General features: G+C 48.7%; 7 protein-coding genes, besides 1 other annotated feature; 4 read left to right on the top strand and 3 right to left on the bottom strand.

Annotated features, from left to right (window-relative positions):
• Positions 1–643: 643 nt before the first annotated feature.
• On the top strand, positions 644–2564 carry FFUJ_10782 (related to quinate transport protein; the record flags this gene model as incomplete). XM_023569604.1 has 6 exons in its annotated part: positions 644–839; positions 986–1487; positions 1572–1693; positions 1760–1795; positions 1855–2394; positions 2455–2564. 6 exons carry the CDS (start codon positions 644–646, stop codon positions 2562–2564), a joined length of 1506 nt encoding a protein of 501 aa, XP_023436797.1.
• Positions 2565–2878: 314 nt separating this feature from the next.
• FFUJ_10781 (uncharacterized protein) lies at positions 2879–4153 on the bottom strand (the record flags this gene model as incomplete). Its single annotated transcript, XM_023569603.1, has 1 exon — positions 2879–4153. One exon carries the CDS (start codon positions 4151–4153, stop codon positions 2879–2881), a length of 1275 nt encoding a protein of 424 aa, XP_023436796.1.
• Positions 4154–5716: 1563 nt separating this feature from the next.
• FFUJ_10780 (related to membrane protein) lies at positions 5717–8826 on the top strand (the record flags this gene model as incomplete). XM_023569602.1 has 3 exons in its annotated part: positions 5717–5943; positions 5994–6312; positions 6364–8826. 3 exons carry the CDS (start codon positions 5717–5719, stop codon positions 8824–8826), a joined length of 3009 nt encoding a protein of 1002 aa, XP_023436795.1.
• Positions 8827–9396: 570 nt separating this feature from the next.
• FFUJ_10779 (uncharacterized protein) lies at positions 9397–10961 on the bottom strand (the record flags this gene model as incomplete). XM_023569601.1 has 4 exons in its annotated part: positions 9397–9780; positions 9835–9976; positions 10032–10511; positions 10561–10961. The coding sequence occupies 4 exons, from the start codon at positions 10959–10961 to the stop codon at positions 9397–9399; spliced, it is 1407 nt and encodes a 468-aa protein (XP_023436794.1).
• Positions 10962–11338: 377 nt separating this feature from the next.
• Positions 11339–11410, top strand: a tRNA (tRNA-Asp).
• A 1372-nt stretch (positions 11411–12782) lies between these two features.
• FFUJ_10778 (uncharacterized protein) lies at positions 12783–14267 on the top strand (the record flags this gene model as incomplete). XM_023569600.1 has 3 exons in its annotated part: positions 12783–13063; positions 13146–13285; positions 13360–14267. 3 exons carry the CDS (start codon positions 12783–12785, stop codon positions 14265–14267), a joined length of 1329 nt encoding a protein of 442 aa, XP_023436793.1.
• Positions 14268–15029: 762 nt separating this feature from the next.
• On the top strand, positions 15030–16127 carry FFUJ_10777 (uncharacterized protein; the record flags this gene model as incomplete). Its single annotated transcript, XM_023569599.1, has 1 exon — positions 15030–16127. One exon carries the CDS (start codon positions 15030–15032, stop codon positions 16125–16127), a length of 1098 nt encoding a protein of 365 aa, XP_023436792.1.
• Positions 16128–16208: 81 nt separating this feature from the next.
• Positions 16209–19625, bottom strand: FFUJ_10776 (related to beta-galactosidase; the record flags this gene model as incomplete). XM_023569598.1 has 8 exons in its annotated part: positions 16209–17197; positions 17249–17542; positions 17597–18004; positions 18053–18716; positions 18772–18915; positions 18962–19334; positions 19384–19461; positions 19510–19625. 8 exons carry the CDS (start codon positions 19623–19625, stop codon positions 16209–16211), a joined length of 3066 nt encoding a protein of 1021 aa, XP_023436791.1.
• Positions 19626–19986: the final 361 nt, after the last annotated feature.

The raw sequence follows: 19986 nt of genomic DNA, 5'->3' as shown, positions 1-19986 counted from the left end.
TCTCACGCTTTTACATCAGACGTGAAAGTTTTTGATAGCCGATGCAACAGCCCGTAAGCGACTGTCTTCTCTTCCTGGCGCTCTCTTTTCCAGCTCGAATGGCCTATCAACAGCTCGCAGCCCCAGCATGACTCTGTTGCAGCCAAAAGAAGAAACGATGGCTACCGGTAGTCGGCCGGATGCTTCAATCGGGTATAGTGTAATTGGCCCCGACTTGGCTGTGGAGACTCACCCAACTCATCCCCGTGTCCGGGTATCGGTAGCGAGCTCCCTTTGGGGTTAGTCTTGTCGGCTGCCAACCTACAGATCCATGACAGGACTCCAGTGCATGATCCTTCCAAGATGGTGTCCACCAAACCTCACAGCTGTACCAATCTTCCGGGATCTGTACCTAGCAGAGTCTCGACTTCAGTCCATTTGCGGTGCATCTCACCATTGCCCTTCCACAGCACGCCATGCTTTAACGCCAGTTTGCCCGTCTGCGTTCCGCATGGATGATGTATTTCTCTATAAAGCTTTTCGTCGTGCCACAAGACAGTCGGCCTCTTAACAGTCATTTCAGTTGGAGACGCTCATGGCCCCTTATATCTTGTTTCATATTCGAAAGTCACGTCCGTATTCCCATTGCTGAACAGATGCCAAAATGGCGAAGGCTCTTGGAACCTTCAGAGCATTCTACCTCGTAGCGTTATGCTGCGTTGGTTCTTTTCTTTTTGCCTATGACACCGGTATTGTTGGTGGAATTCTGACCTTCCCGAGCTTCCAACGGGATTTCCGATATACCACCAAGGACAAAGCCAGTGTCGGTTCACTATCCACGAGTCTTTTGCAAGCTGGCGGTGAGTACATCTATCTATCTATCTGTTTGTTGCAGTTGTTTGTTGAATGCCATGCACTTCTGCATGGCGACAGTGCTATCATCATGCCTTCCCTGGTCCTATGCAGAGAAAATATATAACTAATTTGTAACTCCCGTCTTCCCTAGCTTTCTTCTCCTGCTTCTTCATCTGGCCCTTCACCGCTCGATTTGGCCGCTGCTGGTCTCTTGTTCTGGCCTCGGCTATTTTCAATGTCGGCGCCGTGGTTCAAACCATCAATACTCATCATCTCGCCGGATTTTACATTGCTCGATTTGTCTCGGGAGTCGGCGTTGGCATGGCCACTGTGATAGTGCCCATGTACTCAGCTGAGATGGCACCGAAAAATATCCGTGGCATGCTTGGTAGCATGTTCCAGTTCTTCTTTACCTTGGGAGTCATGACTTCGTACTGGGTTGATTATGCAGCGAGCATCCATATCCCTGATGACAGCAGCGCCCAGTGGCAACTACCGGTCGGTTTACAGCTTGTTCCCGGCACTATTCTTGGCTTAGGAATGCTCTTCACAAAGGAGAGTACTCGTTGGCTGGCCAAGACAAATCGTCGTGAGGAGGCTTTGCAATCTTTGATATGGGTACGCGGTGGAGATTCTCCAGAAGTCCAAGAAGAGTAAGTCACCCCCAAGCATGACAATTCACATATCCCTGGACTGTTGGTCAAATAGCTTGCTTCTGACACACATCCCCCTCACAGATTTGGCGAGATTGTTCGCAGCATCGACGAAGAGAACCGTATCAAGGCTGGCTTGACTTGGAAAGAGCTTACTGAACCCGTCAACCGTTACCGACTCGGCCTTATCATTGCTTTGCAAATCGGTAAGCAGTTCTTTTTGATCGTGCATAATCGGAGACCTAGCTTTGGCTAATGATCTACATTTTAAGGCGTTCAACTCACCGGCAACACCTCCATGGCGTACTGTAAGTGAATTCCTGTGCAGCTTAGTGCTTTTCCAAGTATCTCTAACATGTCTGTTCAGATGCTCCTCAGATTTTCGGTCTAGTTGGTGCCGGCCAGGACAAGCTTCTGCTTACCGGCTTCTTCGGTCTTGTCAAAGTCGTGGCGTGTCTTTTCTTCCTGCTATTCCTCGTTGAACGAATCGGTCGTCGTGGCTCCCTGCTAGGAGGGGCAGGCCTCATGGGCACTTACATGCTCATCGTGGCAATCTTGACAGTCAAGTTTCCTCCGAACCCTGATGCTGGACTGACCCCTCCTTCTATTGCCTCTCTGACTATGATTTATCTCGAAGCCATGAGCTACAATATCTCTTGGGGGCCTGTACCGTGGGTTTACACTGGTGAGATCTTTAGCAGCCGGACTCGCGAGGCTGGCATTGCCATCAGCACTTCAACGCAATGGCTGTTCAACTTCGTCTTTTCTCAAGCCACTCCCCACGCTGTCAAGAACCTTGGCTGGAGGACATTTCTCATGTTCTCAATTTTCAATTTCGCGCTTGTTGTATTTGTCTGGTTCTTTATCACGGAGACCAAAGGCAAGTCTCTAGAAGAAATGGAAGATCGTAAGTCTAATGTCTCACCCAACTTGCCTAGCCCGAACAATGACTGACATCTGCCTCTAGTCTTTGCCCGTCGGGCTGGCGTCACTATTGCGAGACCTGTAGAAGACGGAGTAGGAAGTGAGAAGGAGTTGAAGAGAGAGGTTGTAATGCAGTCTGCCAAGTCGAACTAGGTTCTTTGAAGCATGAAGAAGTCACTTCTCTAGTCATAATGCAAGCAAAGATAGCACGTGGTGGACACTATGGCTGAAGCATTACAGCAAATTTTCACCCAGTATAGATTCTCGCGCTCCGGCACAGGTTGGTGTCTTCTGACGGCTTACTCGTGCACCTTCAATGGTAATAAATTACTGTTCACAAGAAAGCATTGTTGGGTAATACAAATAGGATTAGTTATCTAGGAAAATAAGGCGAGCAGTTATCAATCTGTTCCGGGTTAAAGAGAAGAGAAACACAGTCTGTGGTATAGAAGAAACCGTGGAGAAACCTAAGCTTTCTGAACATTGTACTCGGAAACACCAAAGTTGTGGATCTTCTTGTCCTTTGTTCCGACGGCAATAAACTCAGGGCCAGTATTGAAGATGTAGAAAGGCTGATCATCTCCAGGATAGAGAGGCTGGCGGAGAGTAACCGCATAAACTGCCTGCTTGTATCCTGCCTTTCGGAGGATAGTGAACGCGTCATGAATATCGAGAGCGACAGGCCAGGAGATGACCTGATCACCCAAGAAGGGAGAGTTGATGGTCTGGACCTTTCCAAACTCACCCCACCCAGTAGATTGTATGATAGCAGTCTTGTTGCCGCTAAGACCACAAACAATACGGTTGTTGACAAGACCCCACTCATTCTGGACAGGCTTGCGAGTCAGGGGAGTGGCGTCAACTTCGAGAAGGTTGGCATTGGGATACTGCTTCTTGATGAGATTGAGACCAACGTTGATGAACCCATCCCAAGACAGAGGGAGGCCAACTTTCTGGTTGCCGTTGCCGTTCTTATGTCCGTTGGACGCAGCGCCGTATGTTCCGCTACTGCCTTGCCCGTTGTTGCTCACGCTGAAAGAAACCGTAGTCTGGGTTAGGACAGATTTATCATCGAGGAGAACATGACTCTCCACGATATAGGGGATGCGATACAAGAATGGAGGCTGGTTCTGGCCCACATAGACAACGACTTCGGTGGTTCCAGTCTGTTGAGCAGTGAGAGTCCATACGATCTTGCCATCGTCAATGCGAGCATCATTCAGAGTGAGGAAACTCTTGTCGAAATCAATGTTGACTGAGCCACCCTTGCCCGTGAAAGAGTCACTCTGCTGGATGGTGAAGGGCTCATCGGCAAGAACATCAATCTTGTTGTCCCCGGAGATTTGCTTAATCTCAGGCAGCTCAACCTCAGCCTTGCCATTAGTGGCAGCCTGTCCGTTTGAATTGTTGTACTGAATAGGGACAACCCAATGCTGCTTGTTCTCAGTGTTAACAACAACCGTGTTGGATGGGAAAACGATGCTAGGAAGATCGATCTTGAAGCTGTCTGTAATCTCATAGGGTGACTCTCCATGAATGATTGGGCCCACCCAACCGATCAGCTCGAAGAGAAGACCGCCATCGAAAGGAAGACGACGGAATTTGATGTCTCTGGTAAGGTCAACGTGGGTGCCAGAGGCCTTGAGAATCAGAAGCTTGGCCTCGTTATCGTAGGATGCAGTGATGCTATCTGCAGGGATGAGTTGCTGATGAACAAGACCTCCGTTTTGTGAAGCAGACATTGTGGGAAGTGTGGTTGAAGTATAGATCGAACGGTTAGAAAGGTGATGTGATTGAATTGAGAGTTGTAAAAAGCTGAATGAGTGATGAGTGTCTGGAGATGAAATGAACAGACCAGGAGGCACTTCCTTCTTATAGATGAATTCTGGTCGCGAATTCATCTATTGTCTCTTTCTTTTCACTAGGTTGCCATTCTCATGTCTTGTCGTTAGAAATGAATTTCCTAAATCATCTAAACTTTCCTCAGTACGCAACAACTTGATCAATTTCTTTTCAGCTTGGCTTGTCACATTCCTCTGTTGACTGGCCACAAACGGTTTATAATTCCTGCTTGCATAAGTCTCATCACACAGGCTTAGACTTCCCATGGTAATTGGCGAGATAGATTTTCTCAATTCAAGCCTCTTATCACACAATGGTGCTGCCTGCTTACGCATCAGCGCATTGAACGTTCGTGGCGTCTCAGCTCTCAGCTGAGTCTCTGAACCCCGCGCGAAGACGTGGCCTAGACTTGAGCCTCATTCCAGTGCCCGCGGAGCTTAAACTGTCACACTTGCTCCGAGCTACATACTGTGGCTGTCGAAGGGCACATGGTTGGTTGCAATGCATAGCTTAAGCGGCATGGACCGAGCCGATGATGGAACGAACATCGTTGTCACATGGCTAGGATAGTTAGGTCCGGTCAACCTCGCTCTAGTCTCCCACGTTGCAGACCCTTCTCTTTGAGAGTATCGGCCGTCTGTTTTGGCCTTGTCAAGCTCATTTCGTCGCGCTAGTGTCTGCATTGAACTTAGAAGCATAGATGAGTAATGCTTCGTCAACTGCGAGCATTACGCTCTTATGCTGGGTTTGAAAATACTTGGCAACCCCAAACATGCTATTCGTTTCTTTTCTTTGACAATACCGGATTATCCGCCTAGAAGTCTTCCCTTTTTCTTAACCAATAGTATTATAGTCATACCTACTCTGTTACTATAGAGCAACCAATTAGTGCTGACGGGCATATTGGCTGTATAGTTGCATAATCGCTTTCCTTCCATTCTGTAAAGGATCTCAGGGCACTAAGCTTGAATAGAAGGGTGTATGACAGAAGAGGCAATGAAGGATTCTATAAATTTGAATTGTCGTGGGCGGCCTGGTTTGGAAGCCGCGACAAGATACCGAGACCGACCCTCGGCTATCTGGGTTATGAATAACATCTGGATATCTGATGCGAATACTACTGTGCAAAGCCTCGCAGCGATGATCATAATAAAACACAAGGTTACGCTTAGGTATGACTTGCACAAATCTCATCACAATGTTGTACCGAGCAAGGGCTATTTGATCTGCACGGATTCTGGTGATCTTAAATTGCAGGGGTTTAGCGTCTAGATAAGACAATCTACACGCATTGGTCTTAGTGTCGACAATACGAAATGAGCGCCTGAAAGCGTGACTAAATAAGCGCCACTCCCGCCTCGCGCTGGCATGGCGATCCCCAAATTCAATGCATTTCTTCAAACTCTAAAACGTCACCAAAACAACACCAAAACAATCATCGGTTCACTCGGACTGTGTGAGATATGAGGCTGAAACGGTCGAAAACGAAAGAGGAGAGCTCAATGGGAGATGACGAGGCGTCTTTCCATGCTTTCAACAGCCCCAAGCGACTCCCGGCTTGGCTGGACCACTTCAATGCCAAGGACCTCAAGATTTTGTTCAAGTGCTCTTTGGCTGTTTGGATCCTCACCTTGTTTATCTACATCAGCGACACGCTAAGAGTTCTCGGTCAGTCGGCATTCTTCGGATGGTAGGTTCATCATGGGGATTTTTCGAAATCGGCTCTTAACGCGTCTTCAGTGTTGTCCTATTCATCATGCCGCCTTCGGGCGTCGTATTCATCCACTTCGCAGCCGGAGTTATGATCTGCGTCGGTCTTGCGCTCGGCTGGGCCTGGGGAGTCATCACGATGAAAGCTGCTCTGGCGACGAGGCCTCTGGCTGATTTACAGCAACGCTACGCTGAATTACAACAATCAATGCCTCAAAACACGACCAATGTTGACCAAGCATCGGGTCAGGCAACCTATCAACAAATAGCCATCTACGAAGGCTTCATGTTGGATACTCGCGTATCGGTCACGTACTTCTGCATGATGGGATTGTTTGTCTATCTAATGGTAAGTTGATTGTTTAGCCAAACATATTTTCAACTGACAAACTTTGGCCAGGCGCGTCTGCGAGTTTCTGCTCCCAACTTGATGCTCGTGTCCATGTTTTCCATGATTGTCGCCGACATCTACTTCACCACAGCACCGCTTATTCCGACTTTCAACGGCACCATACCGAAAGTCTTGATCCTGCCAAGTGCCATCGCAGTTGGCGTTGGAGTTGTTTGCAATTTGTTGTTTTTCCCGCAATCAACCTCTCAAATCACCCTTGGAAGCATGGCAGACCTTCTCCGCCCCATGAATGGGTACGTGAAGGCTCTGACATGGCATTTCAAGACGAGAGCCAGGTTTGAGCCCGAGCAGCTACAAGCCTTGAAGAGTACCTTGACAGTGTCCTTCAAGAGCGTCGAAAGTGCCGTCAAGTTTCTACCTTTAGACTTTTCTTATCGACGATGGAGTCCTGAAGACATCAAGTCTTTTCAAGAACCACTACGACAAGTACTGGTATCCTTCGGCGAGTTATTACAGATGTCAATCTCTCGCGAAGAGCTTTTTGCCAAAGATGAAGCTCTAACCAAAGCGGCCGAGGAACTTGAGAAGTCTGACAACGAGAAGCACCCTCTGGCTTACCATATTGCGAAAGCGGCTGATCTACGTGAGCTCACAAGACATCCTGATACTGAAGAGATGATTGTCAAAGCCATCGATGCACTGTCCTTATGCGCTACTCCCTTGCTGCAGACACTCGAGCAAAGCGTCAATGCCATCATCGAAGCATTCTCAGGAGCTTCTCAAAACGACACAATCAGTCAACATGAGCAGATCCTAGCATCGTTGCAAGAAGCGCTCGAAGACTTCGAAGACACGGCTGCAGAGCAACTAATCGCCCCTCATGCTCATCTCTTCGATGCCAACGGCAAGGTTATCTACAATGATCACCGCGCACCTCCTCTACTTGGCTTGATGTCTGGTCTTCTATATCAGGAACGACTCATCAACCTGACAAAGAATATTGGAGGGGTTCTCGAGAGAGCTATCGAGGTTGAGAGGGTACGAACATCGAAGCGAGTATGGCTACCCAAAGGCCTCCAGCACATTTTCTCGCTCGGCCTGTCCCAAGATGCACCGCCTTCCACGATTCCCAACTCTAACGATCTCACTCGAACAATGTCCGTCATTTCCAAACCTGAGAAGAAGCGAGGTCTCTTCAGCAAGAAGCGAAAGGAAAAGGAAGACCCTGAAGGGGCAAGAACAACAGCCACCATTCTGGAAAGTATGGAACAGCCGACGAGCCGCCGACGAAGCAAATCAAGTCTGGTCTTCTTGGCGCTTATCAACTTCTTTACGGGTGTCGAGGGTCTTCACGCTCTTCGTGCGCTCGTCTTGACTATTGCCCTCGCCGTTCCTGCAGTGATACCATCGTCAGCTGGCTTCTACTATCGCGAAAAGGGTCTATGGGCTCTGATCATGGCTCAGATGGCTCTCGAACCTTATATGTCCGACTTCACATCTGGAATTCTCATTCGTACCCTCGGCACTGTAGCTGGAGGTATCCTGGGTCTTTTGTGCTGGTACATTGGATCTGGTAATGGTCCTGGAAACCCATACGGCTTAGCTGCCATCATGGCAGTCGCCGTCATCGGTATGATGTGGTGGAGATTGTTTGCTCCGCCACAACATATGGCCGCAGGTATCATGCTTACGTCAACTATGTACATGGTCATGTCTTATAGTTGGGTGGATACGCATATTCCCAGTTACGGCAATCCTGGAGTCGGGTACGAGGTCTTCTGGCGGCGAATCCTTCTTGTCCTTATCGGTTTCGGCGCAGCCGTCCTTGTTGCGCTTCTCCCCCGACCCCTTTCCGGAAACAGACATTATCGACAAATCCTATCCAGCCAGTTGTCAAGTATTAGAGACCGCTATGCCCTTCTGATCTCAGTCTGGCGCTCGCCTCCTGATGATTTCGTCGAGGTCATCGAGAAGCAGGCTACCACGACCGAAGAGCTGCTCAACTCCATCGCCCTTCCAATCCTAAAGACCAAATTTGAGTTTTCAACCTCAAACATCGATACTGAAACGCTCAGCCGCGCCAACCATCTTTGCAACAATCTCAACGTCTTCCTGGCACAGTTTAGCATGACCGCGACGAAGCTACCACTCCCAGTCCGCGAGAGGTTCTTCTATCGCGTGAGCGCAGGCGACGAAAACCTGATCGCTGACCTGATGTCAACCATGACCCTTCTCCAGCATTCGCTGATGTCTGGAGAGCCACTCCCAGCCATTTTGCCAACGCCTTTGGTGGGCCGGGCGATCCAGTTCAGGAGGTTACGGGGAGACTTTCAAGATGAGGGCAACTCTAAGGAATACCTAGCAAAGCAAGAAGGAAGACAGTGGTCAGCAGCGGTTTATTCGTTTGTGAGATTTTTGGGCACGCTTGACGAGCTTGTTATAGTCGTGAAGAAGTCTGTTGGTGAAAGATCACATATCAATGCGGAAGCATTAGGAGGCAGTATATACTAGAAACGTGGGCAGCATCAGTTCCGAGCATAAATATAAGCATGATTTATATGGCACTAAATAACGACAGAAACCCGAAGCCGGTGTAATGGTCAACTCATCTACCGGTCAGTGATGAATGCGTCTGCGCGGAAGTCAGCCCGAAAGGGGGGGACGAGTTCCTGGTTCAATTCCTGGGCTTGGGAATCTTTTTTTCCCTCTTTGAAGAAATTTAATGTGATTTTACTTTGACTATGTTGCTTTATGCCACATATGACTTCGTCAGTGAGTTTAAGCTTCTAGATTGAAGTCTAAGACACAGCTCTTTTTACTTTACGCTGCTATAAGTAAGGCTATTAATTAAGTTATTAAAAGCATATTATGTTATTTACCTTCAAAGAATCAAGTTTATTAAGTGTATTTATGTATTACCTTCTAAATACCTACAGATATTGGCTTGATATATCTTTTTGATATTATAAGCTTGAGATAGGCATTGCACTAAAGTCTCCATACTGATTACCGATAAGGATCTGATGCTTCGTTTCATTTCCTTCTTGACCCGATCAAAACACAGAGTATCAAGCTTGTAACTCACTGGCTTCCCTCTTCCTCGTGGCTTCGCTTTGCTTCCACGTGTTCATGATGCTTGAAGAGTCCAAGGAATCCCAAGTCATAGCATATCTTGAGAGATCCAGCCATGATAAGAGAGACCCAGAAATAGTTCGAATCCGCAAGAAGTCCTGTGATGAGAGGTCCAAGGCTCTGAGAAGTTGTCTTGGCTACGTTAATAAGACCAATTACAACTGTTCGCTCCTTTGGTTTGATTATAGCGGCGAGGAAGGCTGAGCGGGGTGCAACATCCATTGACTGAGTGCAAGATCGTAGAATGAGGAAGAGAACCGATAGGTGGACGTCGTTGGGGATGGGGACCAGAGCCAAGAAAACCGCTGATGGAAGGTGAGTAAACACCATAGTCTGCAAGTCAGGTCAGTTATACAATTCAGGCTGCTATCATGATTGGATTCTTACTCGAACATTGCCGAACCGCTTGGCAAGAGAAGATGCTACCAACATCGATGCAGCGGCGATGATGCTCGTGGTGAAGAAGATGGAACCTAGCTTCCCTTCCTCGATATGGTAGTAGAATTTGAAGTAGTAAGTGATCCATGAGCTATGGTGGCTGTTAGCTCTCGTATAAATATGGTCTCTTGTGTCAAAGTACTTACAGAGGAGCCAGTCCCGAAGCAAAGCTGTCCAAAGCCAAGAGAGTGCAAAGGGTCACAACAGTCGGGATACTGTCACGAGAAATTCGGGCCCGAAGTTGTTTCTTAGGCTGAGGTTGATCGGCGCCTTGAGCTTGAGCGTTTTCGGGAAGCAGAGGTGCTTGTTCGCCGTTGTCGGATGGAGATCCTTGCTCGGTCTCATGGTGGACTTCGACTGCAGAGCTCAAGATGATGGCTGAGATCAACTTCAAGACTCCCATCACAGAGTATCCATAGAAGACGTCGCGGTACACTTCAACAACATCCATGCCGAGATTGACGCGCATGTGATGAATAACCCAACCGCAGGTTAAAAGACCAAACGCGCCGCCAGCCGTGCCAGAGAGACTGTACCAAGCATAGATATCGCCTCGCCGAGATGCATTGGTAAGATGAGCAATAATGCTCTCTTCAACACCGCGGAAGGGTCCGATTTCGTTGCCGCTATCGATTGTCAGCATCAACACCATCAAAGAACTTTTCTTCATCTTACCCAGGACTAATTACGCCCAAGATTGCAGCAGCAAGCAAAATCCAGTAATTGCTTGAGGTTGAAAACACAATTCCGCTTGCAGTCATCAAGATTGCTCCCAGGGCCAAGACTGCGCGCCGGCCAACACCATCGGCGAATAGTGCAAGCAAGAAGCTGATGATAATATCACCAACCAACGTCAAGGTCATAAACAAGCCGACGCGGGTTGTCGAAACGCCGAGTTCTCGCAGATAGGCTACAAGAACTAAAGTAGATCCACCATAGGCAAAAAGACGGATGAATCTCTGTGCGCAAAGGATCTTGACATCTTTGCTTGATCGATAGAGTGATACAAGACCGAGTTCTTCGAGGACTTTATGGGCAGGATGACGCCTCGAATCGGGCTCCGTAGGTTCCGACATAATGGCAATTAAAGAAAATACAATTCGAACTGTTTGTCAAATGTACTACGACATTAGCAAAGAGAATTCGTCTTCCTTGGATCTCAGCCGCGTCAAAAGTTTATATATATGTCTACCTCCGAAGTTCCGAGCCGATTTTGACCCAGTATAAAATTCAGGGTAGCTGAAGCGAGCATAAATCAGCTTGGAGTTTCGTCATCCCCAGTTTCGGAAGAGAGTTTACCAGAGCAACCATTGTGATTGGTGGTTTGACTTTGTCAGCGTCGGTTTTCCGAGCTTCGGTGCCAAAATTGTGTCAACTTTGAGAATGGGTATATAATATTCAATTTTGCCCCACGTGATATCGAACTCACTACAGCAGGCTTTAGCCTGTTTCGTCTTCCGTAGTATAGTGGTCAGTATGCAAGCTTGTCACGCTTGAGACCCGGGTTCAATTCCCGGCGGGAGAGTTCCAGCCAGCTGCTGAAAGCAGCATTTCCTTTTTTTATATTTTTACAGTTATACATATATTTCATGTAGTGATTAGTGCGCCTCTGCCTGGTTCTTAAATAACATTGTGGTGCGATCCGGTGGTGGACAAGCTTGTCTTGTTTTTATGGCAAATTTTTATTGATAACTTCCTTGCTTCCATAAGATGCCGCCAATCATCTACCTATAATACAGATGGTAACATACAAAGACGCCCGCCAGAGAGTGCTGGTCTCAAAGTACTGTTGACAGCGCTCACTTGTATAATGGCTTCGAGCGCTTTCTCAATACGGAACAATACTTCTCAACAGCTTGTTCGGCCGGTTTCGCTCTCGAATCCTTGTCGCAGTTGACGTAGCAACTTTAATGGGATACGTATCAGCGACATAGAGTCATGAATAAGGAGAGGCGGCTTACTTGGCAATTTCTTTATGTGTTCCACAAAGGCATCGTTCATTATCGCCGCAAGCATCAGACTAGAGATACAGGTTAGCTTGCCCTCTTACACAAACCAAGAAAGACGTGCGTTTTTCGGACCAGCTTTGAGGCAGGCCTCTACTTCACTACAGTTCGCTGCTTGAGCAGTGACTCCAACAGCGGCAAAGAGGAAAACAAAAACAGGATATTTCATGATTGCTTCGGTGTATGTTTGCTGTACTTGTTAGCAAAGACAACCGCGAGGGAAGAACGTAGGACTTAAGTAGTCAGGAACAAAAGCCCTACAACGCCATCGATCACCAGAGGCTTGAGAACCCTGGCCCTATCATCGATCAAGAATCGATAACCTTCAGCCGGTGTTCTCATTCCGAGACGATCATTTGAGAAGCCATCATGTTGAATGAACTCAGTGGAAAGTCTGAAGTCACTGCATTCCTGATCCCCAGGAAGCCAACCAATTGGTGCTGTGGCTGTCCGTCGAGCCCCAGATGCTTGGCGTCTTGTCCGCATTCCTCAGGAGCACCTTTCCGCATGCGTTCAGCCTCATGGGCGGACACACTGGCAAACTTCATGGCTAATTATCTGGGTAGTTTAATTAAAGGAGCCATCGTTTGGCTGCAGTATGTGAAAACGGCCCCGGGCTCTTGTTCCCGGCGTTCATGTTCATGATAGGATATGCTGGGTAACCGGCAACTGAAATACAGAGTATATAAACGTGGCATGCTACATACATCCATAATAATTTCAACAATCGACGGTGTTCGATCACGACTATTAGATGGTAAGGAGAAGAGCAATACCCTAGAGCATGACATGTGGCGAGTATCGTGGCTGTGCTGCACGCCACGTTTTCTCCTGTTTTTCATGATACCAGGCGTCGATGTCTTTCAAGGCTTTCATATCATTACCGGAACCATGCTTCGCCTTATATCAGCTCCGTCAGCCCTAAAGGTTTACAATGCACAAATTTCCTTATTACCTATATCTCGCAAAAATGGGCCATGCCTCACAATAGTTCGGCAGTTTCAAAAGTCGATTGTGGCCCGGAAGAAGTTTCAGTACTATCCTGGTGCCAAGCCGATGTTTCCTGAACAGGATTATCACAAAGCTGAACCGCGGAGGGATCAGGACGGAAACGTGATCTGGCACGCCCCCAAGAGTCAAATTGAGAGAGCAAAGGATTTCCTCCGTGAATGGTCAGCTGTCCCTTCTTGTTACCACGCCATCGTCGGGATGAGAACGGCACGTCTAAAGGACACTTAAGCTAATCTCCTATAGTGCTGCCGCTGGTAAACAGACTCTTATCGTCCCTGATAAGGATGCCGATGGTCTTGCTGCTGGAGCTATCATCAGAAAAACCCTCATCTTGCTCGGCCTCGATTCCAAGCTGATATCGTGCTACACGATGAACAAAAACAGTTTGCTACACTAGGGGATTCTCGTGCAAACATGGAAGCTTACAATCCATCTTACATCATTGTCCTCGACCAAGGCTCATGGAAATCAGAGCCCGTTGTCGACTCACCCCATCGGGCGTTAGTCATTGACCACCATCTGGCAGAAGACGATGACCACCCTGAGGGCGCGATATTAGTGACGGCGAACAAATACCCACCGATAGCTACAAGTTCGCTGCTGACGTATCTGATCTGCCGCAACTTACACGAAGGAGTCGAGGAATCATGCGGGTGGTTATGTGTCATGGGAACGAATGGGGATCTGGGTAAGGCGACCAAATGGCGCTCGCCATTCCCGAACATGGAAGCGACGTTTGGGACGCATACCAGAACGACGATAAATAATAGTGCAAAGCTCATCAATGCTCCTCGCCGAACTGCAGCCTACGATGTCCTTAGAGCCTGGAAAATATTGATCAAGGCCTCATCACCCATAGAGCTTGTCAAGAATAAGTTCTTGAAGGAAGCAAGGGCCAAAGTGATACATGAAATGAAGAGGGCCGATCGCGTGGTGCCCTTGTTTTCTGCTGATAAAAAAATTGCAGTGATCCGCATCAAATCGAAAGCACAGATTCATGCTCTCATTGCAGAACGCCAGGCTCGTCAATTGTTTTCAAGAGATCTCCAAGTCGTGATGATAGCGAATGAAGGCTATGCACGAGGCGTTGTCAACTATTCGTGTCGCGTTCCAACGTGCGCCAGGGGCAGAGATCCTCCTGTCAACATCCCGGAAATTCTTAGTCGAGCAGCAGATGGTACAGGCGACGATACGGTGAGAGAGCGATTGGGACCTAGGTTCGCTGTTGGTCACAAGAACGTAAGCGGCGGAATGATTCCCCAAGCTGCATTCGAGGATTTCTTGGAGGCCACCGGAGTTTCAAGCGATAAAAAGCCATCGCCTTCGCCGAAGAAGTCACCAAAGAGTTCTACAAATCAGGAATAAACCCAACACGCAGCTAGGAACCCTTGTACCCAAGCATTGGCGCCCCGTCCTGCCAATTGAGCGCAATTTAATTCCAAGTATTTCTCCCTGCGATAAGCAGAATTCGGAGCCCCGACGGTGGCAAGCTTAAACCTTGAACCCCCTGTTAGCTACCCGTTAGCGGTTTAGAAAACGCCCTGGGGCCCCTTCCAGGGTTACATCATTGGAGTAAAAGGGTTCTTGGCTTGGAGCCTTGGACTAATGCCGAGTGCCGTTCTTGCTGCTCGTGTCAATGACGCAGATCTTGACCGTTTATTGAACTGTATAACCCTCCCCTGCTCTGGGAAACTTGGCCTAGACAGGAAAGTGGCTGACATCACCACCTTCAGCTGCGAGATACGGGCATGGTTTAGATCGATCTGATGTCGAACAGAAGCCTTAATAGTATTAGATTCACGAGACAGTCTGCGACATTAAACAATCGAGACCTCTATCAACAGAAACAAGCTCCTGTCGCCGTTATCTCGACAGCGACTAAAACCCCTCAATAAACGTGTAAGCGGGGTAGCGTGACCAAATAGTCCAAGATCGTCCAGTTAGACCAACCACCGGATATTACCTCTTGTAACACTATCAGCGACTTCGTATGGAATAATTGTCGGGCCGCTAAACCTTGACGGCCATGGACTTCTTTAATTACTCTGTCAATCCCATCCCAGGCTGAAGCTGAAAAAGCAGGTTCCTCACGCTTTTCACTTCTCACCTCACGTCAAGCCTTTCATCATGAGACCCAGCATCAATCTCGTTGTCAATGCCCTTTGGCTGGCAAGCCTGAGCACTCCCTCTGCTGCCGCTCCCTCCAATGGCAACTATGGTCTCAAGGGTCCCGAGCTCAAGCATTGGCCTGCCAAAGCTGCCAAAGCTCTCAACAAGATGATTGCTCGCAATGCCAACAATGGTCGCTATGCTGTCTTCGACATGGACAACACTAGCTATCAATTCGATTTGGAGGAGTCACTTCTTCCTTACCTTGAGAACAAGGGTGTTCTTACACGAGAGACCATGGACCCTGCTCTCAAGCTCGTCCCTTTCAAGGACACCAAGAAGCACAAGGAGTCGCTATACAGCTACTACTTGCGCCTCTGTGAGATTGAGGATGCTGTCTGCTATCCTTGGGCTGCGCAAATCTTCAGCGGATTCCCTCTCGGTGAGCTCAAGGGCTACGTCGATGAGCTGATGGCCTACAACAAGACCATCCCCACCACCTATTTCGAGGACGACAAGGTTACAGCTACTGAAGTCTCGCCTCCCAAGATCTTCGAGGGCCAGGTCGAGCTGTACAACCGCTTGATGGCCAACGGCATCAAGGTCTACGTGGTCAGCGCTGCTTCCGAAGAGCTTGTCCGCATGGTTGCTAGCGATCCTAAATATGGCTACAACGTCCCTCCCCAGAACGTCATCGGTGTATCTCTCTTCCTCAAGACCAAGAAGGGCGAGATCACTACTGCTCGCAAACAAATTGAGGATGGTGACTACACTAAAAAGACACAGAAGCAGAACCTCGAGGCTGAGATGACTCCCTGGCTCTGGGCCCCAGCTACTTGGAAATCTGGAAAGTGGGCTGCTATTCTTACCTATATCGATGAGTGGAACAGGCCTATTCTTGCTGGTGGTGATACTCCTGATAGTGATGGTCCCATGATTTTCCAGGGTGTTGATGTTGCGCGTGGCGGTATTCACCTTTGGGTTGATCGCAAAGCTGCTTACAGAGAGCAGATTGACGGCATGATCAAGAACAACACCATTGCTCAGAAGAAGGAAGGGCTACCCGTTACAGCTGACAAGAACTGGGTCTTCGTGACGCCAACTGAGCTTCACTAAATTATGTTCTAGCTAACATGACTGATGTCTTAATAACTAACATGTTTTGATCTCACACCACTTTTTAACTCTGCTAATTTCCTAAGCGTACTGCAGTCTCTCTTTGGTCCAGTCTGGGCGGAGATACTTGCTGTCAAACTTGACATCGAAGCTGGATGTATGAGCGTAGTCTACCTCCCACTCGACCTTGACCTCACCTCCCTGAGCGCTCTGACTCCAGACCGTAACGGCGATGGTATTTTCTCCATTGTAGTTAAGGACACCAGGAGGAACAGGGAAGGAAATTTGGTTGCCAATGTAAGGGTTGAATCGTCCGTACTGGTAGCCGTTGACAAACAGAAGAACTCTGACTTGGTTGCTGTAGCCCTTCTTCGTGGCAGAAAAGGTTGTGTTAGAAGGTGCCGTAAGCTTAAACGAGACACCGACGTCTAAGCCATCGGGAATATCAAGATCGACAGTCGTTCTGTAGGCACGGACTCCAGCCGAAGGGTTGACGAGGGTTCCCTGCTTGGAAGAGTATGACTTCCATTTCTTGTCAGAGAAACCGGGCAAGTGAGCGCCGATACGCTCAGCGTAGAGACCTCCTTCATTGAGGGGACCACGGATGGGATCGATTACTTGGCCCTCAACGCTTCCAGCATGACCAGCAATCTTCCACTCAGAGAACTTGTAACCGCCCTTGGCAGGGCCAACAAGAGTGGCGTTGGTGATACCTCGAGGATCAAGAGCGCCGTCACGTAGATCGTGGCCAGAGTTATCCATCAGAACAACCAGAACGTTCTCCTTCTTGGACAGAGTGGCGTTCTTGAAGGAGAACTCTTGGCCTGCATGGCCAGTGGTGGCTTCGCCGAGATAAGATCCGATATAATCCGAGTTCAGCCAGACGGAATAGCCAAAGGCCATGCCACCTGTGAGGTTCAGATAAACGCCAGTAGGAGCAGAGCTAGTGGTGGGGAAAGTCGCTCTGTAAATGTGGTTTCCGTAGTGGATCTTGTACTCATCGACGTAGAGCACGGGGTTCTTCAGATCGGGGACGAGGACAGCGTTGGTAGTGTTCTTCTTATCGGCAACTATTCAAAATCAGTACATTAAATCATCTTAGGTACCACTGTAATACGTACCAACCCAAGCCGAGGATGAAGTCTTGTAGTTGGTCTTGATCTCGGGCAAGCTGTCGGCATACTTCCAGGAGTCAAGATTGGGCAACGTAACCTTTGAAGGGCCCTTAATCTTGATGGTGTACTTGTGGCCTTGCTTCGACGAAGCCTTGACCTTCTCACCGTTCCAAGCGATAGACTTGAGAGACTCGGGAGCAAAGACAGTGATTTCGGTGGAGCTGTCAAGATCGCCCTGGATGTTGAGTTGTCCGTTCTTGATGGTGGCATGGCGGACGAGGTAGGGGCCATGAACAAGAACTGCGAGAGTCAATACGCGTCTCTCAAGTGTGTCGTTTCATTTGCAGAACTCACCAGTCTTGTTAACGGGCGCGAAGGGGTTGTTATCCAGCGTAGGAGCCCAGAACTTGTAAGCAGTCTTTCGGTCAGCTAGAACAATGGTGGAGCCATCCTTCAGGTTGAGAGTGAAAAGGCCCTTCTGCTGAGTGTAGTTGACAGTAACGCTCTTCTTGCCCGCCTTCACCTTGATGCCATTGAGAGACTTGTCATGCTTGAGCTCGGTGTGTCCCTTGAGGGTGAACTCTCCTTGCTCGCCCTCAGGAAGCCAAAGGACAATGACCTCCTTGTTGTCGATGATTGAGTAAGTGAGAACTTCAGCGGTCGAGTAGAGGAGTGTCTTCTTGCCGAAGTGGAAGTCAGTTGGGATGACCTTGGACTGATGGCCGTTGATAGTGATTGCGCCATCGTTCTGAGGAATGGTAACTAAAAGCTGTCAGTAGACGAGACGTAAAGCAGAATACCCAAACATACGTTTGCCCTCAGATGTCTTGACGTGAAGCCTGAAGGTCTCTTTGGTACCGGAAGGTGAGTGATCGTGTCGGGCAACGTAGAAAGCAGCATCATTTTCCTCATGTCGAAGCTCGGAGATCAAGATGGCATCGTTCGTGGAAAGAGAAGTACTGTTGGTAACTCGGATGGTTTTGGTAAGATCATGCGCAACCCGCGTGAAGAGAGTCAGCGACTTGGTCTCGTAATACTTATCCCAGATAGCGCGGTTCTCAGAGATGGGCGAAGAGTAATCGTAGCTAGTTGCAACAACAGGGCAAGCAAACCAACCCCAGTTGGTTCCACCGTACATCATGTACAGAGAAATGGCGGTGGCTTGCTGTGCGAGCAAGTCACGGTAGAAGATGTTGGCAAAGTCAGGGCCGATATCGCCAGGGCAACCGCCCTCTGGACCACCCCACGGGTTGTAAGAACCGCCCTGGAACTCGGGCAAGAAGTGAGGTTGACGGGGAGATTGCTTGTTGAAGTAGGTGACATAGTCTTGGATGTTGTAAGGGACATATTCACCGTTGGTGCCGGTGCACTCGTCGAGGTTGCAGCTCCAGCAGGAGGGGTAACTGTCGACACCAGTGACATCGACGTTGCCGGTTGCATTGCGCTCGAAGTCGTTGGACCACGAAAAGGTACGCTGTCGGTATGTTAATTCTCTGTCCGCAGTTTGTATTTGGAGAGGTAGAACTCACGGTGTTGGGGGCATTGTGGAATACAGGAACATCGATGCCGGCCTTCCTGGCGGATTCCTTGAGAAGTTGCATGTAGTTGGCGGTAGGCTCGTTCAGGATTCTCTTGTCGTCATTCTTCCACTGACCGCCCAACTCGTTCTCAATCTGCACTCGTCAGTTTCCTCCACGGCTCATAACGCTACAAACATACCTGGAACATGGCAACATTGCCGCCATTGGTAATTAGATGCGGTTCAATAATCTTGGAAATCTCAGTCCAATACTTAGACCAAGCCTTAGTGTATCTAGGATCATCGTTTCGAAGCTTGCCGTACTCTCCGGTGGTGACCCACAGAGGAAAACCCCCGGCGTTAGCCTCGGCATTGACGTAGGGACCAGGACGGATCAGGAGGTAGAGGCCGAGCTCTTTGGCAAGGGTCATGATGGACACGAAATCGTGGGCGCCATTCTCAAAGTCGAGGACGCCTGGAGTCGCTTCGTGGTAGCCCCAGCTGTTGTAGATGCTGAACGCTGTGAAGCCGGCGGCTTTAATCTTTTCGAGCAAGTCGCGCCAGAGTTCGGGTCTGACAACTGTTAGATTCGCGCTTGGTTTGCGGAGGGGGTAAAGCGTACACAGGCAGACGCCAGTAGTGGAATTCACCCGAGAAGACAAAGATCCTCTCGCCATTGATCAGGTAACTATGGTCGTCCCTGGGCTGTTTGTTAGCTGGATTCAAAGGCGGCAATCGAGTGAATCACCATTCAACAATGTTTGTAAGTCCATTGTCTTGAATTGGAACGTCTTTTGTCTCTTGTCCAATTGACAAACCAGCCAAGGCAAGCAGCCCGACAGTTGAAAGCGAAAGCAACTTCATCGTGACTTGCTATGCCGATCAATCTCAAGCTCGCGTGCACAGCATCACCCAAAACTTATATACGCGCATTCAATGCCACCATAAAAGTCATCTCGGCCACTGATGACCCGCATTACATGACATGACATAGCTCCCCCACGGCTCTCACTCCCGAATCGTGTCGATCAAAAAGTCTGGGGGCTCGGTGGTGCTCTTCACCGATGAATTGAATTGAGGGGTACGATGGATCAGCCGGAGAATATAACGCGTCAATGGGAATTTCGCCATGGGACGGTAGCGTTGCAATGTCAATTCTTAGACGAGAGTTTATTGCGTCTGATGACATTTACTCCATGTTTTCTCCACATTCACCCGCATTTCT

The sequence above is a fragment of the Fusarium fujikuroi genome, chromosome FFUJ_chr10, assembly GCF_900079805.1.
Source record: "Fusarium fujikuroi IMI 58289 draft genome, chromosome FFUJ_chr10".
In the NCBI taxonomy this organism is placed as follows: domain Eukaryota; kingdom Fungi; phylum Ascomycota; class Sordariomycetes; order Hypocreales; family Nectriaceae; genus Fusarium; species Fusarium fujikuroi.
This window is presented reverse-complemented; position numbering and strand designations above follow the sequence as displayed.